This window comes from Salvelinus alpinus, chromosome 32, assembly GCF_045679555.1.
Source record: "Salvelinus alpinus chromosome 32, SLU_Salpinus.1, whole genome shotgun sequence".
Classification (NCBI taxonomy): domain Eukaryota; kingdom Metazoa; phylum Chordata; class Actinopteri; order Salmoniformes; family Salmonidae; genus Salvelinus; species Salvelinus alpinus.
In genome coordinates, this window is record NC_092117.1 from 27,090,103 (window position 1) to 27,116,406 (window position 26,304).

The following is a 26,304-nucleotide window of genomic DNA, read 5'->3' on the forward strand; positions in this document are numbered from 1 at the left end:
TCATTATATATTGATCTCTGCTTCAAACCGTATGGTACTGTCTTTGGAATAATAACTAAGGGCTAATGGAAGAGACCCACTACACGTGTTTAGAAAAAAATAACATAAAAAAAAAAATGTTATTTGATGTAGGTTGAGGGATATTGTGCTTTACCGTTTACACGTAACACATTATCTACTCTAACAAACTATATATAGCAGGACATCGTTTTAGCGGATTAATATCATGATATCTCCCATATTCAAGAACATGTACAGTAGAATGGGTTGGAGACCTGCCTTACATTCAGCTGGTTTGCAAAAACAAGAAATTCTTAGAATGAACAACAGACAGTATCAGTATGCATACGTAATCTTCAACGCGATATGTTTATTCGTTATGCGCAGTTGCTGCACTTTCCAAGCTCTCCGCCTAGAAATGCGCATGTGCAGTGTAGTTCTGGGTGGATTTCTTTTGAACACTCAAAGTGCATTAACCATCACCGCAGCTTCCGCAAGAAACCAACACAGATTAAATATGAGCTTCACAGTCGAAGAGAGGGGGAACCCCAATACATTGAGCTATCGTTTGTTTTTCAGTAAGTATGGTTCACTTTTTAATGAACATATTAGTTTAGCTTATTAGCTTGCTATAATCGTGTCCATTGTGGTTCGCCGGTTTGCTACTGGGATCGGGCCCCGACCTCCCACGTGTCACTTTTATTCATTGCTTTCGCATTGTTTTTATAGTCCTATCTAATGCTACGTTCAAGTGTAGCTAGATTTCACATATTGTCACCTAGTATCGTGGATTTATAATTATAGGCGTGTACCATCGCTTGGCCTTTGCCCCACATTGATTGATTTGAGCTGACAAACTAGTAATTGAATGGACCAGTTTTGCCGGTTGGCTGACGTATGCTTCTATCGAACTTGCTGTACTTTAATTTGACTTGGTATCAGGATCCAATTAATTCCGATGTTAAGTGTTTATTAGATTAATTCTGCAGATGTGGTATTTCTGATATAAACTAGTGTTGTTGGGATACCACACAAGTAGCTCTCGAGAACCCAAGTGGGCCCAAGTCCAGGGGCTTTCAGCTTCCCTGTCTTGGGTTCTCAGCTGAATGTATCGACCACAGCTGGCTCCTTGCCCTTGATCATGACTATCTGTTCCATACATTACACAAGTCATTGGACGAAGACATCATCTGTATGGGGAGTTTTGTTAAGAGCCCTGATACTTGCTCTGAACATTAACACGTATAGCTTGCAGTATGGTTTTGGAAGCATACGGACCTTATGAGAAATAATAAATACAAAAACAATAGGTTAAATTGATACACACCTTTTATAGGGTTAGTTTTCCCACATATCCATATCTCCATGTTACAGCGCATGTTTAATGAAGACAGAGGGACCACCTGTGGTAATTATCAATCTGCGTCTCCGAACACCTGTGTGTAGATGTAGCATAAAGGAAGAAGGCTGCCAGAAACGTGTTGTCACTGGAAAATACTGTCTGCTGCAACTGTGATAAAGCCGGTTAAAACAGTGTACAATAAGTGTATTTTTAGCCTTTTGAAATTATTTTGATGTCATATGAAAGTAAATAGTTGGAGAGTCAGGGCATTGCCCTTGGGCGGCAGACAGCTTCGTGAAATGACTGTATATGGTTAACATTACCATCTTTTGAAAGGACTACCACACCAGCAATTTAGAGAATTCAGTTTCTAAACTGTGTGGGTTACGCCCAGTTTCTAAGATGAGGCTTCAAGAGCTGTCAAAGGTGTTTCTCATTTAACCAGTTAGGCTGAATGTATCCTTGTTCATATTGAATGTGATGCAGCAGTTTTTCATATTTGTTGCATACAGTGCAGCCTTTGTGATTGAACCCTGATGTCTATTACTCTGGGGGTTGCATTATGAATACGTGTTATTAATGTGTAAGAGAGGTTGATTACATTTACACCAGAGCCCTTCGTGGGCATGAATTTTAAGCCTGAGCACTACCTATGCCGACAACATTCAGGCCCGATTGCCCGAAATCAGAAATAATTTCCTCCATTAATAAATCCATTAGCTGCTCCTCTCTCGGTCACTCGCTCCCTGTGCACAGGTAGCTTGCTCTGCATGCACTCCGGTCATGGCAGCTCTGACTCAGTGAGTAAATAAAGGAAAGGGGGATACCTAGTCAGTTGTACAACTGAAATGTGTCTTCTGCATTTAACCCAACCCCTCTGAATCAGAGAGGTGCGGGGGGGCTGCCTTAATCAACATCCACATCTTCAGCACCGGGGGAACGGTATGTTAACTGCCTTGCTCAGGGGCAGAACACGACAGATTTTTACCTTGTCAGCTCGGGGATTCGATCCAGCAACCTTTTGGTTACTGGCCCAACGCTCTAACCACTAAGCTACCAGCCCAAGCCAAGCGGAGCCGTTGCTATGGATGGCCATTTATGTTGACATTCGACAGTGGGTGGACGGGCGGCCATCTTTGTTGTAGTAATTAGAAGTTATCTTTAAATTAAATTTAAATGTTACACTATGCAGAAATAGTGCCGCCATTTCGTGGTTGCTAAAATAATAATAGTTTGCCTAATTTCAGTTTGTGACAAAACATGAGAGTATATTGTAGAGAATCATTGTACCTTGTAAACTGCTGTGAAATATATTTTCCATTAAAAAAAATATTGTATTTTCAGCTGTTTGAAGCTGATGTACAAAACTGAAAGTAAAAGAAGCAAAAAAAGACGCAAAAACTACATTTAAGACCGGGGAGTATAGAAATAAAGCACATAGAACAGACCTACCGCTTCTTAGAATTGCGTTCAATGAGAATGACAGATCTATAACATTTAAATGTGAATTTGGTCAGTAGCCCAAAAAGTTACATATTGCAACTTTAAATTTCAATGGTGTGTAAGCTAAATTGCAGTGGTATGAAGGGATAGGTCCATTCTATGAATTCCATTTCTATGATTGAAATGACACCCACCCTGTATTCAAGAGCATGTTGTCTCAAACGATGGCAGGCACAACACAAAAACCTCAGATGATGTAAGGTAGGGTCTAAGCTACAACGTGCGGAAATGTAAAAAATCTGAGTTTATGCATATTTTAGATAATTGATGTTAAAGCTGCTTTGGGCAACCCAGACAAATTCACATAGTTATAGGTCTGTCATTCTCATTGGAAGCAAGTTTAAGAAGTGGTTGGGTAATAGGTACCCATTAAGCCCAGCTCGGGCTTTTCACATATCTTTGTAAGTAAAGTCATAAAACTTAATGACAGATTGTCCACTTAAAAAAAAGACAATTAGGGCTGTATATATTAAATGTCTAAACTAAGATTTTGGTGAGCTTAATCGGCACACTTATGCTAGTTCTGTTCTACGTGTGCTATTTCTATGCTTCCTGTTCTTACGTTTCATTTTTGCATCTTTTACTTTTGGTTTTGTACACTTTATTTTATTTATTTAACCTTTATTTAACTAGGCAACTCACTAGCTTCAAACAGCTGAAAATACAATATTTTTGGTTATTGAAAGATATTTCACAGCTGTTTAGATGGTGCAATTATTCTCTACATTGCCTAATTTCAGTTTATGTGAAAAAACAAGCGGAGCGATTTCTGTATATTGCACCTTTTTGTAAAGGTAAAAAAAACAAAATAATTCTATACATGTTTTCCCATTGAAGAAATGGTCTGAAAGTGACTTTTTGGATCTGAATACCAAAACATTCAGGAGATAAGAGGTGCTCAAAGTTGACCCATTTTGCATACCCCAACATGAGTACATTCGCGTCTTCATCACTGGAAAAGATAAACGGTTGAGATTTGATATCATTGAAAAGTTAAAAACAGGATTGTCAAACAATTTTTCAACTTTTCTTTCAATAAATTATAAAATAGTTTGACAACCCTGTGTTTAAGCATTTCAATTATATAAATCTCAACCGTTTATCTTTTCCAGTGAAGAAGACGTGAATGTACTCATGGTATGGTGGGGTATGCAAAATGGGTCAACTTTGAGCACCTCTTATCTCCTGAATGTTTTGTTATTCAGATCCAAAAAGTCACTTTCAGACCACTTCTTCCATGGGCAAACATGCATGCAAATGTTTTTGTTTAAATCAAAAGGGATGCAGTCAAAGTGATTGAATTCATATAGATTAATTTACTTGTATGTTATTGTCTGTTCTCTGTAGAAAATGCTGATGGAAAGTATGTCTCCCCATTCCATGACATACCCATGTACGCTGATGAGAGCCAGGTAAAGTATGTCACCTTTATGCCGCTACAACACCCCATTACACAATAACACACACTGAATGTAGATGGGATATCTATTCAACTGTTTCTTCATAGAAAGACGCCCACTAAGTTAAACTTTTGATTCCATGGTGAAACCTTGTGGTCAGAATAGCTTTAATGTATTATGCGTGTGGGAGAGTAGGAGTAGCACTAGCAAGGTCATAGTCTGTTTGTCAAAGCAATGGTCTTTACCCCTCCAACACTGAACTCTTCGGTCATTATGCAGTAATTCTGGATTTCCTGTTATCTTATCTCACTGGAACAATATATCCCAGTTGGATGGCCTTTCGTTTCCTCCAACTCATCCATAGTCATATATAAATTATAACTGGGTATATTGATATTATGATACACTACCGGTCAAAAGTTTTAGAACACCTACTCATTCAAGTTTTTTTTTGTAAATCTTTCTTATTTTCTACATTGTAGAATAATAGTGAAGACATCAAAACTATGAAATAACAAATATGTAATCATGTAGTAACCAAAAAAAATCTAAATATATGTTATATTTGAGATTCTTCAAATAGCCGCCCTTTGCCTTAATGACAGCTTTGCACAATCTTGGCATTCTCTCAACCAGCTTCATTATGTAGTCACCTGGAATGCATTTCAATTAACTGGTGTGCCTTCTTAAAAGTTAATTTGTGGAATTTCTTTCCTTCTTAATGCTTTTGAGCCAATCAGTTGTGTTGTGACAAGGTAGGGGGTATACAGAAGATATCCCTATTTGGTAAAAGACCAAGTCCATATTATGGCAAGAACAACTCAAATAAGCAAAGAGAAACGACAGTCCATCATTACTTTTAAAACATGAAGGTCAGTCAATATGGAAAATGTCAAGAACTTTGAACGTTTCTTCAAGTGCAGTCGCAAAAACGATCAAGCTCCATGGTGAAACTGGCTCATGAGGACCGCCACGGGAATGGAAGACCAAGAGTAGGTGTTCTAAAAGAGTTTGTTTAACACTTTTGTTGGATCCTACATGATTCCATATGTGTTATTTCATAGTTTTGATGTCCACTATTATTCTGCAATGTAGAAAATAGTAAAAATAAAGAAAAACCCTTGAATGAGTAGGTGTTCTAAAGCTTTTGACCGGTAGTGTGTATATACTTTTGTGTATTTAAATATATTTTACACAAAAGTATATATATATATATATATGTGTGTATGTATATAAATATATATTACACAAAAGTATATATGTATGTATATATATATGTGTGTGTGTATATACAGTGGGGAGAACAAGTATTTGATACACTGCCGATTTTGCAGGTTTTCCTACTTACAAAGCATGTAGAGGTCTGTAATTTGTATCATAGGTACACTTCAACTGTGAGAGACGGAATCTAAAAAAATCCAGAAAATCACATTGTATGATTTTTAAGTAATTAATTTACATTTTATTGCATGACATAAGTATTTGATACATCAGAAAAGCAGAACTTAATATTTGGTACAGAAACCTTTGTTTGCAATTACAGAGATCATACGTTTCCTGTAGTTCTTGACCAGGTTTGCACACACTGCAGCAGGGATTTTGGCCCACTCCTCCATACAGACCTTCCCCAGATCCTTCAGGTTTCGGGGCTGTCGCGGGGCAATACGGACTTTCAGCTCCCTCCAAAGATTTTCTATTGGGTTCAGGTCTGGAGACTGGCTAGGCCACTCCAGGACCTTGAGATGCTTCTTACGGAGCCACTCCTTAGTTGCCCTGGCTGTGTGTTTCGGGTCGTTGTCATGCTGGAAGACCCAGCCACGACCCATCTTCAATGCTCTTACTGAGGGAAGGAGGTTGTTGGGCAAGATCTCGCGATACATGGCCCCATCCATCCTCCCCTCAATACGGTGCAGTCGTCCTGTCCCCTTTGCAGAAAAGCATCCCCAAAGAATGATGTTTCCACCTCCATGCTTCACGGTTGGGATGGTGTTCTTGGGGTTGTACTCATCCTTCTTCTTCCTCCAAACACGGCGAGTCGAGTTTAGACCAAAAAGCTCTATTTTTGTGTCATCAGACCACATGACTTCAGACGGGCCTGGACATGCGCTGGCTTGAGCAGGGGGACCTTGTGTGCGCTGCAGGATTTTAATCCATGACGGCGTAGTGTGTTACTAATGGTTTTCTTTGAGACTGTGGTCCCAGCTCTCTTCAGGTCATTGACCAGGTCCTGCCGTATAGTTCTGGGCTGATCCCTCACCTTCCTCATGATCATTGATGCCCCACGAGGTGAGATCTTGCATGGAGCCCCAGACCGAGGGTGATTGACCGTCATCTTGAACTTCTTCCATTTTCGAATAATTGCGCCAACAGTTGTTGCCTTCTCACCAAGCTGCTTGCCTATTGTCCTGTAGCCCATCCCAGCCTTGTGCAGGTCTACAATTTTAACCCTGATGTCCTTACACAGCTCTCTGGTCTTGGCCATTGTGGAGAGGTTGGAGTCTGTTTGATTGAGTGTGCGGACAGGTGTCTTTTATACAGGTAACGAGTTCAAACAGGTGCAGTTAATACAGGTAATGAGTGGAGAACAGGAGGGCTTCTTAAAGAAAAACTAACAGGTCTGTGAGAGCCGGAATTCTTACTGGTTGGTAGGTGATCAAATACTTATGTCATGCAATAAAATGCAAATTAATTACTTAAAAATCATACAATGTGATTTTCTGGATTTTTGTTTTAGATTCCGTCTCTCACAGTTGAAGTGTACCTATGATAAAAATTACAGACCTCTACATGCTTTGTAAGTAGGAAAACCTGCAAAATCGGCAGTGTATCAAATACTTGTTCTCCCCACTGTATATATATATACACACACACACACACATAGATAGATATATATATATATATATCTCACACATATGTACATTTGAACACCCCTTCAAATTAGTGGATTCAGCTATTTCAGCCACACCGTTGCTGACAGGTGTATAAAATCGAGCACACAGCTATGCTATCTCCATAGGAAATAATTGGCTTTAGAATGGCCTTACTGAAGAGCTCAGTGACTTTCAACGTGGCACCGTCATAGGAGTCATTTCTTCAAATTTTTGCCCTGCTAGAGCTGCCCCAGTCAACTGTAAGTGCTGTAATTGTGAAATGGAAACGTCTAGGAGCAACAATGGCTCAGACACAAAGTGGTAGGCCACACAAGCTCACAGAATGAGACCGCCAAGTGCTGAAGTGCATTAAAATCATCTGTTCTCGTTTGCAACACTCACTACCGAGTTCCAACGTCAGCACAATAACTATTTGTCGGGAGATTCATGAAATGAGTTTCCATGGACGAGCAGCCGCACACAAGCCTAAGATCATCATGCGCAATGCCAAGCATCGGCTGGAGTGGTGTAAAGCTCGCCGCCATTGGACTCACGCAGCACAATCTGAATCACGCAGCACAATCTGGCAGTCCAAAGGACAAGTCTGGGTTTGGTCAGATGCCATGAGAACGCTACCTGCCCCAATGCATAGTGCCAACTAAAGTTTGGTGGAGAAGGAATAATGGTCTGGGGCTGTTTTTCATGGTTTGGGCCCCTTAGTTCCAGTGAAGGGAAATCTTAACGCTACAGCATACAATGACATTCTAGACGATTCTGTGCTTCCAACTTTGTGGCAACAGTTTGGGGAAGGCCCTTTCCTGTTTCAGCATGACAATGCCCCCATGCACAAAGCAAGGTCCATACAGAAATGGTTTGTTGACATCTGTTTAGAAGAACTTAAGTGGCCTGCACAGAGCCCTGACCTAAACCACAAACTCCTTTGGGATGAATTGGAACACCGACTGTGAGCCAGGCCTAATCGCTCAACATTGGTGCCCGGCCTCTAATGCTCTTGTGGCTAACTGGAAGCAAGTCCCTGCAGAAATGTTCCAACATCTGGTGGAAAGCCTTCCCAAAAGAGTGGAGGCTGTTCTAGCAGCAAAGGGGGGACCAACTGATTTTGGAATGAGATGTAGTGTATGTGACACAGGCACACGAAAAAAGCAGAATGATTTATTGCTTTCTTCTCTTTCAGAACATTTTCCACGTGGTTGTTGAAGTACCAAGATGGACCAACTCAAAGATGGAGGTAGGTTCACCTTGATTGATTGATTTAATGAGCCAGTTTAAAAAAATACACAGTATGTGAAAAACGTGACCGGCATACCACAATAAAGTCAGTGGCGTATTTCCATGTGCAGGGTGCAGAAACAACCTTGTTGTCACGATCGTCGTATGGTGGAAGAGAGGAGGACCAAGGCGCAGCGTGAAATGAATACATATTTAATTAACGAAGAATACTTGACAAACTATACAAAACAACAAACGAACGTGAAGCTATATAACAAATAGTGCTGACACTAAACATAGACAATCACCCACGAACTACCTAATGAATATGGCTGCCTAAATATGGTTCCCAATCAGAGACAACGATAGACAGCTGTCTCTAATTGAGAACCAATCTAGGCAACCATAGACATACATACACCTAGACTAGACACTTTAACCAACTAAGCCACAGCACCCATAAACATACAAAAAACCCTAGACAATACAAAACACATACATCCCCCATGTCACACCCTGACCTAACTAAAATAATAAAGAAAACAAAGATAACTAAGGCCAGGGCGTGACACTTGTTGTGTGTACTAGGGTTGGGCTCTATTCGAATTGAATGCAGTCAATTCAGGAAGTGATTTGAATTTTAAATTCAGATTTAAAAAAACTTTATTGAGGAGTCATTGAAAATAAATGCCCTTTTTTCAATTTGAATTAGAATTTTTGTATACTTCCTGATTTGACTGCCTTCATTTCGAATTGAGCCTAACTCTGGTGTGTACGTTGTGCTCTAGGCCATGCGGAGATCCTTCTCCTTCTCCTACTAACTTTACTTTTACAGTAATATACCAGGTCTTAGTCTATAAGCCTAATATAATAATGCAAACCTACTTACCTGTATCCATTTGTCACTAATCAGAACAACTCAGCCTTTATTTAGCCAGATTAGTCTGGCTTTTACGATCTAGGGGCGGTTTCCTGGATCCCGATTAGGCCTTGTCCATTAGCTTTTTAGTTATTTCAATAGAGATTCTCCATTGAGCATGCGTTTGAAAAATCCTCGACTAAGCTTAATCTTTGTCTGGGAATCTGGCCCCTGGCTAGTCAAGAGGTAGGCAAAATAAGGCATCAAATTTATTTCATAAAGACCTTTTTACATCAGCAGTCACAATGTGCAGTCCATCAGCAGTCACAATGTGCAGTCCAACTACCTCATCCCCATACTGTATTTATTTATTTATTTATCTTGCTCCTTTGTACCCCAGTATCTCTACTTGCACATTCATCTTCTGCACATCTATCATTCCAGTGTTTAATTGCTATATTGTTATTACTTCGCCACCATGGCCTATTTATTGCCTTACCTCCCTTATCCGACCTCATTTGCACACACTGTATATAGACTTTTTCTACTGTATTATTGACTGTATGTTTGTTTATTCCATGTGTAACTCTGTGTTGTTGTATGTGTCAAACTGCTTTGCTTTATCTTGGCCAGGTCGCAGTTGTAAATGAGAACTTGTTCTCAAATACCCTACCAGGTTAAATAAAGGTGAAATAAAATGTGCTTTACAGATACCCAGCCAAAAAGAGAGCAAGCAATGCAGAGGTAGAAACACAGTCTTGAAGGCAGGAACCTGGGAAGAAACCTAGAGAGGAACCAGGCTCCGAGGGGTGGCCAGTCTTATTCTGGCTGTACTGGGTGGAGATTTAAGAGTACGTGTGGCCATTAGAGCCAGATTGTTTTTCAAGACGATGGAAGCACATTTAATAATGTTTGGCTTTGCTACTTCCAGATTGCGACCAAAGACCCCCTGAATCCGATCAAGCAGGATGTGAAGAAGGGGAACCTGCGTTACGTCGCCAACGTTTTCCCCCACAAAGGCTACATCTGGAACTATGGAGCAATACCTCAGGTCAGACAGTCACTAACCTGCCACCAGACAGTCACTAACCTGCCATCAGACAGTCACTAACCTGCCACCAGACAGTCACTAACCTGCCACCAGACAGTCACTAACCTGCCACCAGACAGTCACTAACCTGCCACCAGACAGTCACTAACCTGCCACCAGACAGTCACTAACCTGCCACCAGACAGTCACTAACCTGTCACCAGACAGTCACTAACCTGCCACCAGACAGTCACTAACCTGTCACCAGACAGTCACTAACCTGTCACCAGACAGTCACTAACCTGCCACCAGACAGTTACTAACCTGCCACCAGACAGTTACTAACCTGCCACCAGACAGTCACTAACCTGTCACCAGACAGTCACTAACCTGCCACCAGACAGTCACTAACCTGGTATCAAGCTACATATGGTCTGACAATGTAGACTACGCTATCCGTGTCTAACTGAATTCATTGATCACCTAGAACTGAGTTGGCATTGATTGCCAATTTCTCTGTAGTGATATGAACTAAGTATCTCAATCTTTTTTTGACAGTGATATTTCTCTTTCTTGATAGACATGGGAGGACCCCGGGCACAAAGATGGAGACACTGGCTGCTGTGGTGACAACGACCCAATTGATGTCTGTGAAATCGGTACCAAGGTACAGCACTTGTTCTTTATCCTATAATCATTAAACCTTTAGAGCTGATCTAGTTTATTCCATTCACTCTCTGACATTCTTACTTGCTTCAGGTGTCATTCAAAGCAGCTTTTTGTCACCTAAGCTAAGTGTCCAATATTGAAAAGTATGTTGGTAACAATTTGGCTGTTTTGTTACTCCATCAGCTGTCTGTAGTGAATTTGTGGTGTGAGCTTCATGTGTGGGTGTCTGATGAAATTAACTTTCCTCAGGCATGTGATCTATATTTGACATACTATCAGTGAAATTTACCTATCCCCATACCAATATCCTACTTCTCTATGTTGTACTGATCACATCCCTGTCTCCTCTCCAGGTGTGTTCGCGTGGTGAAGTGATCAAGGTGAAGGTACTGGGGGTTTTGGCCATGATCGACGAGGGGGAGACTGACTGGAAAGTCATGGCCATCAACGTGGAGGACCCTGAAGCTAAGGACCTGAACGGTAACCACCGGAGGAGCTGGATGTGGGCTAAACTGATAATCCCTAATACAACAGGCCACTCCTTAATGCTGCCCATTGGTCCAGTCACTGCAAGTAGTAGTACTAGAATATGATTGCTCAAGTGAAGAATGCAATGATTGAGCTATTGTTTTCTATTCCTATTGCCACAGTCATCCTCTCACCTGTCTCCTTATCATGTGTACCTCAGACATCAGTGACATCCAGAGGCTGAAGCCAGGTTACTTGGAGGCCACAGTGGACTGGTTCAGGAGGTACAAGGTACCAGACGGGAAACCAGAGAACATGTTCGCCTTCAACGGAGCGTTCAAAGACAAGGTATCCATCTTGTACTCCATACTGTTCGGTTCTAATTTTGAGTAAATAACTCACGGACACTAGAGAAGCTTAACCAAGTTTAATTCTTCCCAAAGGGTCGATACAGCTGTAATTCAGACACAGACATGGCTTCCCCCGTGGTAGTATTCATACTTCACTTTGGGTGGAGTCTCCTCCTTATCACTCAACATTGCATCATTATTGCTGAGCAGGGAGCTACGTCATATGATCCTTCAGTGGTTTCTCCCCTTATCAGTACTGCCACATATAATAATTTCCCTGCCCTCAACACATTCCAAGCTTAGTTGCACACACTATATACCTTCCTCCTATAAATGAATAAGTATATTTCATATTCTCAGAACCCAACAATACACAAGAGTTTGTGTTGTGTCAGCCCTGTCTGAGCCAGAGTGGCCCATGTTTCTGTTGCATTAAGCAAGGTATTGCCAAAGCCTCGTGTTCCAGTATCTTCGTCCACACTCATCAAGATAATTTTCATTCTGTTTACTTTGTAGCAGATCATTTGCACTACACTAATCTAAAACAGCCTTTTCAATCTAGGTACATGGATAGCAATTTAGCCTGTATGCCAGTCTGTTTCTGCATTAGCCATCGTGTTGTTATGCCTTCGTAGCCTTGTAGCAATGCAGTGTTGTTGAATTCCGAAACGGTGTGGTACCCAGGCTAGATTGCATTGGCCAAATAGAGGGCTGACATTTCAAATCAAATCAAAGTTTATTTGTTACGTGCGCCGAATACAACAGGTGTAGACCTTACAGTGAAATGCTTACTTACCAATAGTAACCAATAGTGCAAAAAAAGGTATTAGGTGAACAATAGGTAAGTAAAGAAATAAAAACAACAGTTAAAAGACAGCGAAAAACAGTAGCGAGGCTATATACAGTAGCGAGGCTACATACAGACACCGGTTAGTCAGGCTGTTTGAGGTAGTATGTACATGTAGATATGGTTAAAGTGACTATGCATATATGATGAACAGAGAGTAGCACTAGCGTTGCAAGACCCACAAGGTGATCTTATCCTGTTGCAACATAGTATGCCCCTGTGTTCAGTGAAGTTCAATAGTAACTAGTAAGAAAATTGGGTTTAAAGTGATCGGCTCAGAATAATACGGAAATACAAAGGGTTGGTTTCCTTGACACAGATTCAGCCTAGTCCTGGACTAAAAAGCACTCACAATTGAGATTCTCCATTGAGTTTGCATTTTAGTCATGGACTAGGCTTAGTCTGTGTCCAGGAAACCCCCCCCCCCAAACTGTATGTTTCTTTACCCTGACAACAGCCTCTGCTCGGTCTGTATGTTTCTTTACCCTGACAACAGCCTCTGCTCGGTCTGTATGTTTCCTTATCCTGACAACAGCCTCTGCTCGGTCTGTATGTTTCTTTACCCTGACAACAGCCTCTGCTCTGTCTGTATGTTTCTTTACCCTGACAACAGCCTCTGCTCTGTCTGTATGTTTCCTTACCCTGACAACAGCCTCTGCTCGGTCTGTATGTTTCCTTACCCTGACAACAGCCTCTGCTCGGTCTGTATGTTTCTTTACCCTGACAACAGCCTCTGCTCGGTCTGTATGTTTCTTTACCCTGACAACAGCCTCTGCTCGGTCTGTATGTTTCCTTACCCTGACAACAGCCTCTGCTCGGTCTGTATGTTTCTTTACCCTGACAACAGCCTCTGCTCGGTCTGTATGTTTCTTTACCCTGACAACAGCCTCTGCTCGGTCTGTATGTTTCTTTACCCTGACAACAGCCTCTGCTCGGTCTGTATGTTTCTTTACCCTGACAACAGCCTCTGCTCGGTCTGTATGTTTCTTTACCCTGACAACAGCCTCTGCTCGGTCTGTATGTTTCCTTACCCTGACAACAGCCTCTGCTCGGTCTGTATGTTTCTTTACCCTGACAACAGCCTCTGCTCGGTCTGTATGTTTCTTTACCCTGACAACAGCCTCTGCTCTGTCTGTATGTTTCTTTACCCTGACAACAGCCTCTGCTCTGTCTGTATGTTTCTTTACCCTGACAACAGCCTCTGCTCGGTCTGTATGTTTCCTTACCCTGACAACAGCCTCTGCTCGGTCTGTATGTTTCCTTACCCTGACAACAGCCTCTGCTCTGTCTGTATGTTTCTTTACCCTGACAACAGCCTCTGCTCTGTCTGTATGTTTCTTTACCCTGACAACAGCCTCTGCTCGGTCTGTATGTTTCCTTACCCTGACAACAGCCTCTGCTCGGTCTGTATGTTTCTTTACCCTGACAACAGCCTCTGCTCTGTCTGTATGTTTCTTTACCCTGACAACAGCCTCTGCTCTGTCTGTATGTTTCCTTACCCTGACAACAGCCTCTGCTCTGTCTGTATGTTTCTTTACCCTGACAACAGCCTCTGCTCTGTCTGTATGTTTCCTTACCCTGACAACAGCCTCTGCTCTGTGTATGTTTCCTTACCCTGACAACAGCCTCTGCTCGGTCTGTATGTTTCCTTACCCTGACAACAGCCTCTGCTCGGTCTGTATGTTTCTTTACCCTGACAACAGCCTCTGCTCTGTCTGTATGTTTCCTTACCCTGACAACAGCCTCTGCTCGGTCTGTATGTTTCCTTACCCTGACAACAGCCTCTGCTCTGTCTGTATGTTTCCTTACCCTGACAACAGCCTCTGCTCGGTCTGTATGTTTCTTTACCCTGACAACAGCCTCTGCTCGGTCTGTATGTTTCTTTACCCTGACAACAGCCTCTGCTCGGTCTGTATGTTTCTTTACCCTGACAACAGCCTCTGCTCGGTCTGTATGTTTCCTTACCCTGACAACAGCCTCTGCTCGGTCTGTATGTTTCTTTACCCTGACAACAGCCTCTGCTCGGTCTGTATGTTTCTTTACCCTGACAACAGCCTCTGCTCGGTCTGTATGTTTCTTTACCCTGACAACAGCCTCTGCTCGGTCTGTATGTTTCTTTACCCTGACAACAGCCTCTGCTCTGTCTGTATGTTTCTTTACCCTGACAACAGCCTCTGCTCGGTCTGTATGTTTCCTTACCCTGACAACAGCCTCTGCTCGGTCTGTATGTTTCCTTACCCTGACAACAGCCTCTGCTCTGTCTGTATGTTTCTTTACCCTGACAACAGCCTCTGCTCTGTCTGTATGTTTCTTTACCCTGACAACAGCCTCTGCTCGGTCTGTATGTTTCCTTACCCTGACAACAGCCTCTGCTCGGTCTGTATGTTTCCTTACCCTGACAACAGCCTCTGCTCGGTCTGTATGTTTCTTTACCCTGACAACAGCCTCTGCTCTGTCTGTATGTTTCCTTACCCTGACAACAGCCTCTGCTCTGTCTGTATGTTTCTTTACCCTGACAACAGCCTCTGCTCTGTCTGTATGTTTCCTTACCCTGACAACAGCCTCTGCTCTGTGTATGTTTCCTTACCCTGACAACAGCCTCTGCTCGGTCTGTATGTTTCCTTACCCTGACAACAGCCTCTGCTCGGTCTGTATGTTTCTTTACCCTGACAACAGCCTCTGCTCTGTCCTTATGTTTCCTTACCCTGACAACAGCCTCTGCTCGGTCTGTATGTTTCCTTACCCTGACAACAGCCTCTGCTCTGTCTGTATGTTTCCTTACCCTGACAACAGCCTCTGCTCGGTCTGTATGTTTCCTTACCCTGACAACAGCCTCTGCTCTGTCTGTATGTTTCCTTACCCTGACAACAGCCTCTGCTCGGTCTGTATGTTTCTTTACCCTGACAACAGCCTCTGCTCGGTCTGTATGTTTCCTTACCCTGACAACAGCCTCTGCTCTGTCTGTATGTTTCTTTACCCTGACAACAGCCTCTGCTTGGTCTTTATGTTTCTTTACCCTGACAACAGCCTCTGCTCGGTCTGTATGTTTCTTTACCCTGACAACAGCCTCTGCTCTGTCTGTATGTTTCTTTACCCTGACAACAGCCTCTGCTCGGTCTGTATGTTTCCTTACCCTGACAACAGCCTCTGCTCGGTCTGTATGTTTCTTTACCCTGACAACAGCCTCTGCTCAGTCTGTATGTTTCCTTACCCTGACAACAGCCTCTGCTCGGTCTGTATGTTTCTTTACCCTGACAACAGCCTCTGCTCTGTCTGTATGTTTCCTTACCCTGACAACAGCCTCTGCTTGGTCTTTATGTTTCTTTACCCTGACAACAGCCTCTGCTCGGTCTGTATGTTTCTTTACCCTGACAACAGCCTCTGCTCTGTCTGTATGTTTCCTTACCCTGACAACAGCCTCTGCTCGGTCTGTATGTTTCCTTACCCTGACAACAGCCTCTGCTCTGTCTGTATGTTTCCTTACCCTGACAACAGCCTCTGCTCGGTCTGTATGTTTCTTTACCCTGACAACAGCCTCTGCTCGGTCTGTATGTTTCCTTACCCTGACAACAGCCTCTGCTCTGTCTGTATGTTTCTTTACCCTGACAACAGCCTCTGCTTGGTCTTTATGTTTCTTTACCCTGACAACAGCCTCTGCTCGGTCTGTATGTTTCTTTACCCTGACAACAGCCTCTGCTCTGTCTGTATGTTTCTTTACCCTGACAACAGCCTCTGCTCGGTCTGTATGTTTCCTTACCCTGACAACAGCCTCTGCTCGGTCTGTATGTTTCTTTACCCTGACAACAGCCTCTGCTCGGTCTGTATGTTTCCTTACCCTGACAACAGCCTCTGCTCGGTCTGTATGTTTCTTTACCCTGACAACAGCCTCTGCTCTGTCTGTATGTTTCCTTACCCTGACAACAGCCTCTGCTCGGTCTGTATGTTTCCTTACCCTGACAACAGCCTCTGCTCGGTCTGTATGTTTCCCTGTCAGGACTTTGCCATTGAGACAATCAAGAGCACCCATGGCTTCTGGAAGGCACTTATCTCTGAAAAGACCAATGCTGGAGGACTCAACTGGTGAGGAGAGAACACAATGTACAATCCTTTTACAGTACAGTACCTCTAAAACTGGTGTTTATTACAGTCCCATCATTTTAATATCATTACTGAGAAGTCATTCTTACAGGCCCAATCTGTAATTCTAACATGTAGACCCTGCCGCTTAATTTGTGAAACTTTATTTGACTTCTGTTTGAGTACAGCAACAAGCAAAAACTTGTTTGATGTAATGGAATGGAAAGGAAACACGGACTCTTTGTTTAAGTATTAAAATTCTCCTTTAGTAATACAATTGTAGGCAGAAGTTGGTACAGAGTACAGTATATGATAGCTCTCCCCAGGTTCTGCAAAATGTCTAAGACATCCTGTAACTCATATAGTCGCTCCCAGTCGACCCTGTGTGAGTTTCCCTGGCAACAGCATTTTAATAAATCTAACCTCCCCCTGACAGCAGCAACCATCTTGTCAGCAATTAAAAGCTCAGAAGTGGGTTTGACCGAAACTTCACCTTTCATCACAAGTATAGGTCATAACAAGGTGAACGAGTCCAAGCATCTTCTGACAGGTGGCTGTTTTCATCAGGCCTGCGGCAGCCTCTGTTACCCAGCTGACATATTATGTAGATGAGGGTTGATTTGGTTACACTTTGCTAGAACAGTCGCATACTGTACTGATGTTGAAATACACAATATTGCCATCTAGCGGCAATTTTCTATAGCACAGCGGGCTTCCGAATTATGTAATTCCCTACATGGTTGTGCGTGCGACTATAAATTCTCATTCGAGATGGCATGTGTATTTTTCTATTTGAAAAATATCAACTGTGTTTTCATTTGAGATTGAGTTCTTTGTCTCAGAATCTAATTCTCAGAAAACCAGTCATATTCTCAGAACCTCAGATAGCCAGGTGGGGCCCAGACAGGAGGAGTATGAACGTAGGTGGTTTCTGCCTTCTGATTGTGTCTGAAGGGCACAACACTCAGAACAGGTGTTAATACACACACAGAGGTCTCCTAGAAGAGGAGACCTTACAGTTTATCATAACAATTTATTAACACTTTAAAAGGTATGAGGCCTTGGTTTAACCCCTTCATCTGAATACAGTATTAGAGAATGAATTCATATCTGACTGATGTTTCCTCCCATCCTGCAGTAAAAACACGTGTGTGTCGGTGGGAGACAGCCCCTTCTGCTGCTCTACGGACGAGGCCAAGGCTGTCGTAGGCAGGGTCAGTACTTCCTGCTTCTTTATGACTATGTTCTAGAACTTCAGGGTCAGCTCAGAACTGTCTCCTTTTATATGCTGTGCTCTTAATTGCAGCGGTCAGTACTGCGGTTAGTACTACGGTCAGTAGCTATTCAAATAAAATAGAGCAATTCAAGGATGAAACTTGCTTCTGTTGATGGGGTCAGTACTTCAATTCAAAGTGCATTGCAGGGATTGTAATATTCTACACATACATGCTGCCTACAAACCTCTGGTGTTGTCAAACATGTCTGGCATACATCTTTACACTTTTCTCAGTCAGACCATCCAATGATGTATTTATTAATGCTAGTATTTTTGGGGATTTTTTTATTTTTTAGACAAGCCCTTGTGGAACTGAAGATCATATCCCCTGCTCAGGTAAGTCTCTTAAAATAAATTTTACCTTAAGATTGTGAAAAGTAAGTCCCTGCCTTGACTATCAGATGGTTAATTGACGTATTGTAAAAATCCCACTTTTATGACCAACCTGGAATGATAAGGAAGGATTGCATGGTTGTACACACATATTTTCTTTTAGGACAGTCAATTCCATTGCTATTCAGGAAGTAAGCTAAGATTCCAATTACATTTTACCTCAGTGGGGATAATTGCAATTTCAGTTAACTGCCTGAATTGAAATGGAATTGACCCTGTACACATCTAATGATGTGATTATATATTTTTTTGCTTTTCTATTTCCAGTGGATAAATGGTTCTACTATGAGAAGAAGTAACTTTGCGAAGGAGACTCAATGGACCAGAAGTGTCTCATCTGTTTAGCTAGCATACTTGAAGATAATAGTCGATGGTTGTGGGTCTGACTGAGAAACAATAGACTATCTTCTCCACACTCGGAAGATGAGAGGAGATAGAAGAACAAAAAGAGAAATGAAATCATGTCTTAGGAAATGCATTTTCCCTGTTATTTAACAAAGGTCTCATTGGAGATGTGCTGTCCAACAGCTGGCACTGGTAGTGTGCTAGCTATAGCTACTCATGCACTGTATGCCAGGATCATCTCAATCGTCTTTTAATAAAGCTTTTTCTGTTGAAAAAATGTCTATGATCATTTTGTTTAATTTCAATATTTTATTTGGGTCTTTGTTGACAACCTTTTGTAGAAAGTTCTACTCTGTTACCCAGCTGACATATTATGTAGATGAGGGTTGATTTGGTTACACTTTGCTAGAACAGTCGCATACTGTACTGATGTTGAAATACACAATATTGCCATCTAGCGGCAATTTTCTATAGCACAGCGGGCTTCTGAATTATGTAATTCCCTACATGGTTGTGCGTGCGACTATAAATTCTCATTCGAGATGGCATGTGTATTTTTCTATTTGAAAAATATCAACTGTGTTTTCATTTGAGATTGAGTTCTTTGTCTCAGAATCTAATTACAGAAATGTATGGGATCGTATTTTGACACAGTTCTTACGCATTTCCGGTGAACTGTCAAATTTAGACCTGTCATCCACGGAGAAAGCCTGGACCAAAAGTAACAGTACGGAGTGTTAGAACCACTGACACAAGGTAAATGGTTGAAATGTTTACCTTCAGTAGTTACATAGTTACATGAAAATCAATATCTAGTAGATATTTGTTTATCATAAAATCAGGCTAGCATGTTTTGAGTTTCATCATTTGGGAGTGGGCTGTTTTAATTGCGAACTATTCAGCCTAGCCTACTCGGTTTGTTGTTTAACTTCATATTGATGTTTAATTCAGCAACTCTGATGTTGCAACTTTTCAGTCACAGACCGAATTGCAATATGGTGTCAACAACAGTATAGCTAGGATACTGTGTAATTAGCCAGTTCCATTGTAACAATTTCAGTTATAATGTATAGCACGTCTTTAGTCAATAAAATTACCAATCTTACTCAATAACCGTGTATTTTATCATAGCTGGGCAGCTATAGGTTAACTCTTGAATTCGTTTTTGCATTCCTGTAAGGTCACTTTTATAATATTCACACAGCAAGTTAGTAGACACAGTCAAGAAAGTGACAGGTGCGCCATGGCAGCCCCTGACGTATCAAATGTCATCTGTAGCCACAACTTGTTCATAAAAATAGTCTGAGTACTATGATCAGTTTAGAGGTCTTCTCGTGTCCAAAAAGTTGGACCTGAAATGACCGAGGACAATCTGACCCGGACCTGACGACAACCAGACCTAGACCCGATTGACAAAACAAATCATGTTTATCAGCCAAGTTACTCTTCTGGTTAACAAATAGATCTTTATATGTTGGCTAAGCCTTCTATAAGTCAATAAATGAACCTTTATTAGCGTAAAATAAATATGCTATAAGCTATGCAGAGCCGTGGTCGGGTCCACTCAAGTCTATCAGTTGTCATTAAATAGACATGAGACCTGACCCAGACCAGAGGGAAAAGTTGGAATTTTGGACCCTGGGGTTCCCAGGTCGGGTCTCTGGAGACATGAATACCTCTCGATCAGTTAGCCAGCTCCCTGTTAGTGTGAACGGGCTACAGTTGCCAACCTACAGTTTGTGGTGGATTTATTATTTTCCTTCACTTTTCTCGCCTTGGCACAACAACTCGGAGCAGTTTACACATACCAAAGAGGTAATCCGGGGTTGGGAAAAAAGTTTGAACAAATGAGCTTCAGTATTGGAGGTTAAATAGCCATGACTAGGTCTATTGCGCTGTGTGATTTGTGATTTTCACTACAAAATTGTATTTTATCATGTGTGTGGAGGGTATTCTCTGTTACACTTATTTCATACTCATTCCTTTCAATCTGTTACCCAGATTTTAGCAGAGGTGCATATTTAGTTTCCTAAAAAAAAGAACCACCAGAACCATCAAGACTGTGCTGAGATATGTAAAAAAAAAAATGCATATGTTTTCGGCATAGAATTACGCATAATGATCATGGCTCTAGATTGCAGGAAAAAAGCTGTTTTAAAACCTCTAACCATTCTGTTTCAGGTGAAGACAACAGACATGTCCTTTATATTTAACTGGATCTACAGAGGCCTCAGTGGTGTGCTGCAGTTACTAGGTACAGTTAAAATGTAAACCATTAAAACTAACTACTGGAGAAAAATGAATTACTTACTGAAGATTGAGACTTTATTTCTGAGTGTACCTGTATTTTGATACTCATGCTCTACCAATAACTGCCTTGTTTCATAATATGGTCAGATCCGGTATTCAATCCCATGTCATAGTTTCATCAGCATATTTTACTACATTACATCTGGTGGTAAATAAACTGTCTCTATTCTTGTCTCTCCCTCTAGGTTTATATAAGAAGTCTGGGAAGCTGGTGTTCCTTGGTTTGGACAATGCTGGGAAAACAACGCTACTGCACATGCTCAGAGATGACCGACTGGGACAGCATGTGCCAACACTACACCCCAGTAAGACATGGAGGATGTTCAGACACCTTGCTTACTTACTTATGGCTGTCTGTTGTTGTCTTAAGTGTGCTCATCGAATGACCCTTATCTGGTGGTTCCTCAACTAGTCTATTTGTCTGCCTCTGTCCAACAGCATCAGAAGAGCTGACCATTGCTGGGATGACATTCACAACATTTGATCTTGGTGGTCACACACAAGGTACACATTAGAACTCAAACTGTATGCACACTGTGCTTTCTCTAATGGTTAAGTCTTGAAACCTTCAGGTGATACTGAGGCTTAAGTGGCAGTGACAGGTCACTTGTGAACAATGAAACTGCTTTGATTTTCACTCACAGCCAGGAGAATCTGGAAGAACTACCTCCCAGCTATAAATGGTATAGTCTACATGGTGGATTCGGCAGACCATGAGAGACTACAAGAAGCCAAAATTGAACTGGATGTACGTAAGTCATCGCCAAACAATTCCACAAAGAATACAAATAGTAGTATTACAGTTTTTCCCAATTGTTTACACACTAAAACTGGCCCATGAGGCACAATGAACCAAACCTGTAACTCATTTAGCAGAACTATACACCAAATCTGCAATACTACTGGCATGTTTTGCTTTACACTCAGATTGCAATTCTATAACAAACATTTGGCCAAACACAACACACAATTCTCTACCTTTGGCACAATCTTCACAAATAAAATCTCCTGTGTGCAATTGAAAAGCAACACTGTTCAACAAGCTACGGTAAATTACCAATTGATCACATTCACTCTTCACATGTGCGAACACTAAATGTTCACTTTGCAATCAGACCTTTAGGTATGGATGAAAAGGCCACAGGTGAGTACTCCTGTGTTTGGAGAATAATGGAAGCAAACTTGGCAGAGAGAGGTGGAGGTAGACTAAGAACAAAGAGAGTAATATCTGATGAAATTCTGGCGACTGTGGTGGACCATGTGGTCGACCATGGTTTGACCTTGAGAGAGGCTGGGCAGAGAGTGCAGCCCAATCTGAGCCGCTTCACCGTAGCATCCATCATCTGGATGTTTCAAAATGAGAATAGGTACAGTATGTACTGCAGACATTGGATCTACTACTTTTACTACTTGACAGTAGTACAACATAAAGCACAGTAAAGACTGTAGATTTCAATACATACTGAAAGGGGAAACAAAGTAAATGTTTCATGTATTACAGTATGTATGAAATTGGGAGCAATACTACTTTGTAACATGTTTATCTTGTATACTGTATTACTGTAGTGTTTACTGTACTGTATGCAATTTTGTTTTTGTAGAACTGTTAAGAGAATTATGTTCTCAATGTTCATAAACTGAACTTCAATTAACTACTCAGTCTGTAACCCAGAATTTGTAAGATACTGGTTGAAATGAAAACAGACAGAGGCCCAGCCTACAATAGTCAAATGTTTATTCACGAGAGCACTCTGAAGTCCACAATACAAAGACATCAATTTTGTAGCGGCGCACATACTTCCACACAAACAGTAGATATCATACGCACATACATACACACGAACAGTAGGTGAGTTGTATCCACTGTTTATCACTATCAAGCCGGCTGTTCCATTCCCCCGAGATTAGGGAAACCTTGAGAAATCCTCCCTGTCCTCCTAAGTTTTCTCAGTTCCTGCCAGGTGGGTTCAAACACAGTCTAACTGTTCTCGGTATCTTTCTTCGCCCCCCCCCCCCCATACAAGTTCAAATCCTGAGCTACGCCTTGCTCAGACAGTCTGGGTGTTTCCACTATACAGATACATTGTTTTAACCTAATTCTGACTAAAACTACACACATCATCAGAATATAATTTTATGATTCTAATCAATTTCATACAATTATATGGTTTCAGGGTGGAATATTCTAATCATTAATTTAAACATAAATTCCATTATCAAGAACTGAAAGACGAACACCACGTTGGTAGAACGCGTCTATTTACAGACTAAAAGGAGGCTGCCATTGTGCAAATGGTAGTTGAAAATAATGCTAAAAGACTGTGGGAAATCCAACAACAGATGATTGAAAACCCTGCCATCTTTCATAACATCAGAGTGAGCTTATCAACCATAGCCCGCATCCTGCATTTGTGTTCCTTTCTTGTTTGAGTAAACACAAACAATATAACTACAAAAACTTAAGTCTTTACACTGAAATAGGTTCTGATAGTATTGTTTTGAATATGTCACATTGGTGTGATCTTGGTTGTCACTAAATTAGATTAATTTGATGTGTGTGTGTCTCATTTGTATGCAGTTTCATTTTGAGCAGGGATTACATGATTTTGATTGCTGTGTTTCATTTTGCAAGATGTCTGTGGGGTTTGGAGAAGATGGCTAACTGTTTTGTGGTTAGAGTTTTGTGTACCTGAGATTTAGTTTCAGCAAACGTGTGTTAACCATTGGGAAAAACTGTAAATAAGCAGCCTATCCTACACCCAGTAGATATTGTATGGCTAAATGCTAACCAATACACCATTGCTTTTCACTGATGAGCGGGGCATTAAACTGGCACTCTACACTCTCTTTCCAGGCGCTGTTAACAGACGACACCATCTCCAACGTGCCTGTACTTATCCTGGGGAATAAGATCGACCGTCCAGAAGCCATCAGTGAAGACGCACTCAGAGGGATGTTCGGGCTCATTGGACACACTACTGGAAAGGTAGGGAGGAGAGCAGGTCGATGTTTGTCACGATTCTTCCCCTGGAGGCAGAACTGAGAGATTTCCGTTAGATGGCCCAGCTGCAAAGTCAAAATTGGCAACATAGTAAAAATTCATGAAAACAAAAATGTGCTTTCTAGTCTTAATTTAAGGTTAGGATTAGGTTTGATAACGTTGTGGCTGTGATAGCTAGTGATGACTCTGCAGAGCTGCCTCCAGATCAAGATTCATTACAATAAATGCCAACCTGCAGGAGGAGAGAGGCTTACTGTTAAATGCACCCCACATGGTTTACCCTCTAAAGCAGCAGCCTCCAGAGAAACTGACATCCGATGAAACCAATTCAAGGTGGTGGCCTACAGAGTTAGGCAGAGGGGTCTAGTCTTGACAATGACTAGATTGGGATGACAAATGTATATTTAAAGTACAGTTAGCATCCACTTAATTATGGTAGTTTATTATGCTAACTCTGTAGTCTCGCATTCACTGCAACGCAAAGGAAAAGGTTGGAATGGAGGTTCATCTTTACTTGTCTCTTCTGTCTGCGTGTGTTTCTCTGTTCAGGGTAATGTGTCACTGAAGGAGCTGAACCTGAGGCCCATGGAGATCTTCATGTGCAGTGTTCTGAAGAGACAGGGATATGGAGATGGTTTCCGCTGGCTCTCACAGTACATTGACTGATCTATATATCACTCCCATCTTATTTCTTTTTTGCCTGATTCACACGATAGAGCTAACCTGAACCTTACTGGGTGGGCTACATCATTTGTTTTCTAATTGTCCTTTCCAGCATGGTTCCAGTAACTATGATTGATGTGTAATGCAGGCCAGCAAGGCTCAGTAGTGTGAAAAGGAAGAGTATTTGTTTATCAACTGTTTTGTAGATGGGGAGTACAAGAGTACAGGCCTCACACATCTACCTGCTGGAAAAGCTATCAACTGCTAGCATTCTATATTTATTGTAATTTTTGCATTTGAGTGTGCCCTCAGTAAGTAAATATATTTCTAATAAAAATTTACTTTTATTGTTAAACTTTCAGTATTTTTCGTTGTAGCCCCGGATAAGCACACCTCATTCAACTCAGAGGGCTTGATGATAAATTGACAAGTTGAATCAATTCTGGTTTGTTTGTTTGGGGCTACAATAAAAATATGTGCTGTTTGGGAAACACTGCGCTAATTGAAATATGCAGGCCTAGTGATTGTTTGATAACCCTCTAACAGTTGAACCCATTGATAATTGGTAGTCTGAGCCCTATGTAGTGAATTCAAACTTCCTTGTCTAAGCCAAGTGTCAACCTGCAAACCCAAGATTTCATAGTTTACACATTTCGTAGTTTACACATTTCGTAGTTTACACATTTCGTAGTTTTCAATTATATATTATCAGTTACTTACTGGTGGTGAACATTTTGAAGGATACCTCATGTCTGTCAAACCATATTATTCTTATTAATATGATTAAGTTAGTTAGGGAATCCCCTCTATGTTCGGCAACGTTACCTCTACACTTATAGGGTAGGACATGCCATCGCTTTGAACCAGTTCGTAACCCTGGTTTATTTTTCAATCGGTGGCATTTGATTACAGAGGAGTGCTTATTGGTGTAACAGTTCCGCGTTGTCTTTTCGCCATTGCTGATGTTGCCTTCCACGTAATATAGGCCTGGGTTCAAATACTATTCGAAATATTTCAAACACTTTGTACTTCTGGGACTTTTCTGTTGGTTCCATTGCAACAGGCAAGCTCAATCAAGCACAGCTGGAGTATTTTACCAATGAGGACAAAGTTGTCAAATGAATGTTTTTGATCGATCAATTCAAGTTGAATCACTACCAACTGATGCTATGAATGTGACTATAAGTGCATTATCACTTTTTATTTATTAATGCTTGTTTGTAATACAAAGGTGCAGTATTTTGTAATACCAGGGTTTTATTACAACCACGTTGTCAGTCACAGACGATGTATGTCATTTCAACTACCAGTACGTACCTACTGTATCGATGGTTTTTGTTACTGTAAAATAAGTACTTGGTGATTATTGGCTGCTAATAGCTATAATATGAGGGTACTTGTGTGGTACTGAAGAATATAGGCTTTGTAGGAAATACACAATATATGTGAGTGCAATAGATAGAGGGTACTTTTTATCCTTTTTGTAAATAATGTGAAATTATTCTGCATGCCCTCTTATCAAAATAAATATTTTGGACAATCTATTACACAGTGATTTTTTTTTTTTTTTGCATTTTATGTTCTACAATCCATGATCTATGACACATTTACTGTTGGTTCTCCTTGGACTACAATTTATGATATTGGAATTGCCTCAATGATGGTCTAATA

The 26,304-nt window shown here is 41.3% G+C and overlaps 2 protein-coding genes across 3 annotated transcripts; both read left to right on the top strand.

The window, feature by feature from the left end:
- The first annotated feature begins 421 nt into the window (after nucleotides 1–421).
- On the top strand, nucleotides 422–18,936 carry LOC139562384 (inorganic pyrophosphatase-like). Its single transcript, XM_071380076.1, has 11 exons — nucleotides 422–578; nucleotides 4,193–4,257; nucleotides 8,311–8,364; nucleotides 10,136–10,255; nucleotides 10,815–10,901; nucleotides 11,257–11,383; nucleotides 11,592–11,719; nucleotides 16,563–16,648; nucleotides 17,784–17,859; nucleotides 18,218–18,257; nucleotides 18,582–18,936. Exons 1-11 carry the CDS (start codon nucleotides 425–427, stop codon nucleotides 18,611–18,613), a joined length of 969 nt encoding a protein of 322 aa, XP_071236177.1. The 5' UTR covers nucleotides 422–424; the 3' UTR covers nucleotides 18,614–18,936.
- A 346-nt stretch (nucleotides 18,937–19,282) lies between these two features.
- LOC139562386 (small COPII coat GTPase SAR1B-like) lies at nucleotides 19,283–26,177 on the top strand. Of its 2 annotated transcripts, none has more exons than XM_071380078.1 (7): nucleotides 19,283–19,415; nucleotides 20,841–20,913; nucleotides 21,155–21,274; nucleotides 21,408–21,473; nucleotides 21,614–21,717; nucleotides 23,824–23,955; nucleotides 24,520–26,177. In XM_071380078.1, the coding sequence occupies exons 2-7, from the start codon at nucleotides 20,856–20,858 to the stop codon at nucleotides 24,634–24,636; spliced, it is 597 nt and encodes a 198-aa protein (XP_071236179.1). In that variant the 5' UTR covers nucleotides 19,283–19,415; nucleotides 20,841–20,855; the 3' UTR covers nucleotides 24,637–26,177. The 2 variants fall into 2 exon arrangements, with proteins under 2 accessions (XP_071236179.1, XP_071236178.1); XM_071380077.1 differs by lacking the exon at nucleotides 19,283–19,415 and adding an exon at nucleotides 20,249–20,474.
- The last annotated feature ends 127 nt before the right edge of the window (nucleotides 26,178–26,304 follow it).

What these genes read in the sequence shown, in the direction of transcription:
- LOC139562384 (XM_071380076.1), top strand. Translation starts at nt 425, where the DNA reads ATGTGCAGTGTAGTTCTGGGTGGATTTCTTTTGAACACTCAAAGTGCA. An exon ending in TGTACGCTGATGAGAGCCAG is followed by an intron (nt 4,258 to 8,310) that starts GTAAAGTATGTC and finishes CTTCTCTTTCAG; the next exon opens with AACATTTTCCACGTGGTTGT. An exon ending in TCTGTGAAATCGGTACCAAG is followed by an intron (nt 10,902 to 11,256) that starts GTACAGCACTTG and finishes TCTCCTCTCCAG; the next exon opens with GTGTGTTCGCGTGGTGAAGT.
- LOC139562386 (XM_071380077.1), top strand. Translation starts at nt 20,253, where the DNA reads ATGAGACCTGACCCAGACCAGAGGGAAAAGTTGGAATTTTGGACCCTG. An exon ending in AGTTTACACATACCAAAGAG is followed by an intron (nt 20,475 to 20,840) that starts GTAATCCGGGGT and finishes ATTCTGTTTCAG; the next exon opens with GTGAAGACAACAGACATGTC. An exon ending in TGGTGTGCTGCAGTTACTAG is followed by an intron (nt 20,914 to 21,154) that starts GTACAGTTAAAA and finishes CTCTCCCTCTAG; the next exon opens with GTTTATATAAGAAGTCTGGG.